Source organism: Anneissia japonica, unplaced genomic scaffold, assembly GCF_011630105.1.
Source record: "Anneissia japonica isolate Jap-2015-1 unplaced genomic scaffold, ASM1163010v1 scaffold287895_len483588_cov180, whole genome shotgun sequence".
In the NCBI taxonomy this organism is placed as follows: Eukaryota; Metazoa; Echinodermata; class Crinoidea; order Comatulida; family Comatulidae; genus Anneissia; species Anneissia japonica.
The window spans coordinates 224,156-230,090 of record NW_022701552.1 but is presented as its reverse complement, the minus strand read 5'-3'; the positions used below and the strand labels follow the sequence as shown (position 1 = coordinate 230,090).

The 5,935-nt window shown below is 34.3% G+C and overlaps 1 protein-coding gene across 1 annotated transcript in view; it reads right to left on the bottom strand.

Moving 5' to 3' along the window:
• Nucleotides 1-5,935, bottom strand: part of LOC117103614 (SPARC-like) — a 12,579-nt gene that overhangs the window by 1,589 nt on the left and 5,055 nt on the right. The window contains exons 4-6 of the mRNA XM_033244195.1: nt 1,077-1,304; nt 457-614; nt 130-316 (exon numbers count right to left, since the gene is read on the bottom strand). Coding sequence (XP_033100086.1) covers nt 130-316; nt 457-614; nt 1,077-1,304 — 573 coding nt within the window. The remainder of the gene's footprint in view (nt 1-129; nt 317-456; nt 615-1,076; nt 1,305-5,935) is intronic.

The following is a 5,935-nucleotide window of genomic DNA, read 5'->3' as shown; positions in this document are numbered from 1 at the left end:
TAATACGTACATTTACGTCGTTTAAGGTCCACACGTCTCCATAGTTTCAATATAGAAGGGGCGGGAATTAGCGAAAACGATTTCCATATACTCTATAAATGAAATAATTCAGTTACTGAGAATACTCACCGAAATCATCGACTCCCAAGCATTCGATCCATTCATCGAGTGTGATGACATCATCGCCTTTGTCGCACATTTTGAAAAAGTTGTCAGCACAGTGCTCAAGGGGCATCAGTGCGTAGCGGAATTCTCTCAGATCTCGACGATCCAGTTTGTCATCGCCGTCTTTTCTGTTTAAGAGTTCGAATTTCCACTGCATAAAAAAGAAACGTTCATCATTTTTTTTAATTGTATGGTAGTCCGTTATTAACGATTGTTTTAACATAGGCCTATTAAAAAATATTTAGAAAATTGATTTTGATTATTTCATGGTATATAGTGGTTGTCATTTACCTCAGCAAGCTCAATTCTCTGTTGGACTGGAATATTGCGGACGTGGTTATTGGGATTGATCTGTCCAAATTCATCAACTTCTCTCAGATGGAGGAACCACTCCAAAAGGCGATGTGGGAAGTCCTCAAGCTCAGACTGAGTACATGGTGTTGTCTTTGCTGTTGATGAAACATACATTTTCAGATTCTGATGGCGTGCCTTGCCATATACTGTACCATAAAGCTAATAGTGCATGGGTCTATAGCCTTAATCCCTGTCAAGATTTTCAAATTTTATATGACAAAACACGTGACATTACTAAATATGGTAATGACGACATCACATCACATTGACCATATAGGCACTTTCTGACTATATATGGGCATACACTAGTATTTTGTCAGAGAAAATTTTATAAAATCTTGACAGAGATTTACCATCAGTTTACAGAATAACTTTAAATGAGATGAGACAGATTTCACTGATTTACAAAGAAAATTGAATGTATTAGGCCTACTAGCCAATTATTAATTATGCAAATGAATGCTTCTTAATTTTTTCTTCCGTGGGTTTTTTTTTTTTTTTTTTTTTTTTAAGATGGAGAAACACATATAATAGATTTAATTAAATGTTTTACTAACCGACACATTCGCCGAAAAACGCCAAAGGAATGGCTCTCTTCTTCTGGCAAGCAGTCTTATGCAGAAGACATAGGTTGTCATACTGCTTTCCATAAACACTGCACACAGGAGCGACTTCAGAGGGGCACTCATCGGGACAGACACAAGATGGCTTCAACTTTTTTCCCTTCTCGACTACCTCACACATCGAACCAACCGGGGATTTGCATTTATAACCGTAACACGGATCTGGAAATTAAACATTTCAAAATACTGCAACTTAAAAAAAAGACCATTTTACAAAATGCAAGGCAAATATCCTAAATTACTTTTATTTGTTAACGCTATACTGACCATTAATATGCTGAATAAACTTGAATATTAATACGTTATTAATTTTCAACTGAAAATTAGAACATAAAGTATAGTTCCTGGCCATTTAACAGATGAGTATAAATATTCCTTCAGACCTCTGGCGCGCATCTAGACTTGATAAATGGTAAAATGAAGATGTGAGAAGGCATCGAAGTTTAAAGATGAAAGAAGAAAAGAGCAAAGTCAAACAAAAGATGGAGTGATCATTTCCAGAAAGTAAACTAGAGTAAGTAAAGTGGAGTAAACTGGACAAACCTGGCAAAGAATAGGCCAGAATTGAGTTTGAGAAGGACATCTGCCAGTGGTCTGACAGGCTGAAGAGGATGATCATGGTAGAAAAGACTTTTGTAGTCGGTACTTTGTTGAAAGATAGTAGTGCTTACGTGATTCTTTTAAATGAAAATGAACAAAGAGACAGGTGTTGATCATGGCCGTCCTTAACACCTTTTCAACTCAAAAACAAGAGTAATGAAGAAGAGAAAAGTAATAAAATATAGATATTAGAGATAGCGGCATATTTCGTCGCTGTGAAGTAAACACATAGCTCATCATAATTCTGAGTAACGAAGGTAGTAGGTTGAAACATTACAAAAAGTAAGGAAGTCATATACTACCTATGTCTAAAATTTACATTTTTTTAATTAACAGGCATATAAAGAATTCGACGTATCTGCCCTAATTTGGTAATAATGTGTATGCCTACCATCTGGTCAAAACACAATCATCGTAAGATACGGTATCGTGTGAAGGTAAATAATGTTTGATTTTCAAAACATTAAAACAAAATTACAAGCATTTTTTATTATTCATACTTTCTCAATGAAATCAAGGTTGTATAACCAGAATTAGATTCCATCCTGCCAATTGGGTTAGATCATGTGACCCATTGGTCCGCGTCTCCCGGTGAGAGTTGTCAAAAGTAAATGCAACATTACTCTACCGCACAGCAGTACTCGTCTGACCTAATCGATGGATACCAGTCACACTATAATAGAGCCTGAATCCAAATCAAATTAGCTTCAGCAAATAACCAAGCCCAAGAAGAAAAAAACCCTGGGTAGCGCAATTATATTTACAACTCAGCCTTAAATTCCTATTCATAGTCGTCATCGAAAAGAAAATACAATCGTGGCAAAAATGAAATTAAATAATGTGGATGATTGATTTATGAAATTAATGTGTTTTTTTTAATTGGTACTGGAGAGATGGTGCGATAAATGTGGCAAGGGCGTCGATCCGTTGTGGAAAGTGAGGAGAGGGGGACGAATTGCGAAATCAGGAAGTCTTGGACCCAAGCTTTGGCTGGGAACAAGGGGAAGCCTAGGGCCCCCGGGTGGGGGTCCAGTGGCGGAAACACAAAAAAAATCCCTGGCGTCTACAGCCTTTTATAAGTAGTATCTAATTAATTTTAAGGAATGCAATTAACATTTACTTCCATACTACATTTTCAAAATACAGTGGCGGATCCAGGAATTCAAAATAGAGGGCCCCGGGAGGGACTTTTACAGAAGGAGTGTAGAGCACCTCAGCCCCACCATGATTGGGGCAGGGAGGTTAAGAAAATGTATGATTATGGAACATCTAGTAGGCCAGAAATGGCACTCTCAGTCTTAAATTTGAATATAACTATTAGAAAGGGCGAGCCGACTGGGCCTCCTTGAATCGGTCACTGAAATACTCATTATCAAAAAGTTTTTCAATTTATCCTGGTAATCATAACCATTTCCGTTTATACATTTCTTGCAAACTAACATTCATAAAAATATTATATTATATTATTATCTACTGATTAGCTTATATTCGAACCATGAAAAACAAATAAGATAAACCATGTTCCTCCATGGATAAACTTAAAACAGTCACTCTAATCCCCTATGTCCCTTTGCATGTACAATACAGTACTTTTAAATTCAATATGTTTACCTTTTCTCCTCTTTTTGAATATTACTTTTGTGGAAGTAGTATTGCAACTACACTATTGTGAGTGGAAATACTACCTTCTAACTACGATCAAACAGGACTATGAGATAGGAAGCACACAATTAAAACATAATTTAGTTAGCATTTTTATTCCACAAACATAAAGGAGATTTACTTAATTTATCATTATCATGGCGTCATGGCGAGATTGCGTCAACGTAACATCAGAGTTCGTAAACTTGTGATATCAGTACTTAAATAAGTCGAAATAGATAGACCTCCATATGTCAAAGGCTGTATAGGTAATTATTGTTAAACAACGGCTATAAAAAATTCAATTAACTAAATATAATTTTTGGAAATTAGGAAAAACAGGGATCTATGTATCCAGACTAGTATATACAGTATAATTTACAAAAGGAACAAATCATATGTTGGCCTATGTTTACACGCTTTCAATTTTAACAACGTACAGTACATTGTTCTCATAATAAATTTAGCCTCTGATAACCGTTGCACCTATAAAATCGATGTGTGGTTACTGAGATGTTTACGAAATGTGCGAACATTTGCGATTTTACTTGGTTCTCGAAATACGCACCGGACTTGGAACAGAGCACAAGTTAAGTGAACAGACAAAATTCATGACAGTTATGCGTAATTGTTGTTGTTCTTTCCACTCGTGTTGAAAAGTGGGGTTTTAACTATAGAAGATTGGTGAACAGAGAGGGGATAAATGATACGATGTTCCCCTGTCCCCTACCGATCGACGCCCATGACTGTGGGCTAACTCCGAGACACAATAAACTGTATTGTTTGTCTCAAAAGAATTCCACTCAAAGTAGGCCCGATTGTATCTACAGTATTATTAATAATAACAATTATCCTATACATGAAATATTTACTGGGTGCACTGAAATTCTCAAACCGACTTTTGCAGCCGATAAAAGTTAATGCTGCCGTTAATCTAGACCGACTGCACTTTAAAAAAATACACAACGCTGAATTCAGAGCTGGCGACCGTTGAAACATAAACGAAGATATTACAACACACAACAATCATTAAATTAAAAGACAGTGAAAAAAGTATACCGTATGAAAGTCAGGCAAATAAGGGTTTAACAAAAGAGTTTAGAGGATTTGAGAAATCGTTAGAAGTAGTCGATGTGAAGTATATCCGGCGTAACGACAAGAAGAGCCATTGATATGAATTCCTTAAACTTTCTTCCGTAAAACTACTACCGGTAGGCCCTACTTGACGATGTAGTCAATGTAAATGAGGAATTCTACATGCCTTTTGTTTGTAGGCATAATGTCCACATTAGTTTAATGATTACAACATTACAACACAACACTCCAAAAAATATGTAATGATAATAAACAAAAAGTGAAAACTTTATTTAAATGCTTAAACGTCGGACTTGGGAGTTGCCACGTCAAAATGATACCTCGGCGGGATATATAAGACGTTGACGGTTGCATTCCAATGGAATGAGTAAGAAGTATTAAAATAGAAATGTCAAATTCAATGAGCAAGGAAATTTTCAGTATGGTTAGAAATAACCTTCATAGATTCTAGAATTTGAGTTACAGACCCTGCGAGTCAAATTGAATCTTGATGGACAGCAATTGAATTAGGCCAAACAGATGGTTTTTTGTAGTTAGCTCAATTGTTACATTCATTTGGTGAACAAAAAGTCGACGCTTTCAAAACTTAAACGCTTTTTGGCTGTAAATGTCATGATTAATGTGTTTCCATTATGAATGTCCTTAAGTAATTGTTTGAATCAGCACAATCTCATCACCTTTTTACGAACTGGGAAACCTTTAAGTTACAGCTCTCCAAAAGAACATAAAATGCATTATAAACAATAGCAGGAGAAATGTCACAAGAAACAAGAAAATCGAATACACTTTTTTGTAAGAACCAGTAAAATTTTGCCGAGGCTGAGTGTTCTTATTTTTGGGCCAATTTCCGGCTTAAAATGTTGTATTTTGTGCTTATTTTACACATTCTTCAAAGATAGAAAATTATAACTGAAGCTGATTACTGTACTGTATTTAAAGAGGGTATTGCATAGGAACCCCTTTTAATCATCAGTATTTTACTGTATGTGACTAGCTTGATTAATTTGGGTTTTTATTTAATGAATTTAATTAATTTTAAATAAAAATGTTATTTGCTTCTTATTTTGTTCTTTATTTTATAATAATTTCAGCCTCAGTGTTCTTATAAACAAAAATGTAGTGCAAATAATCTGTAGCAAGGGATAATAGGTCTAGTTGCATTCATTTATTTATCACATAAAAATAACATTAAATAAAAACAGTTGTGCACCAGGTAGGAATACAGTTCACATATTTTTACCACCTAATCTAAAGTAAACCGACAGACTAAAAAGGAAATATAAAATTAGGTCATAATAATAATAATAATAATAATAATAATAAAAATAATAATAATAATGATTATGATGATAATAATAATAATAATAATAATAATAATAATAATAATAATAATAATAATAATAATAATAATAATAATAATAATAATAATAATAATAATAATAATAATAATAATGAAT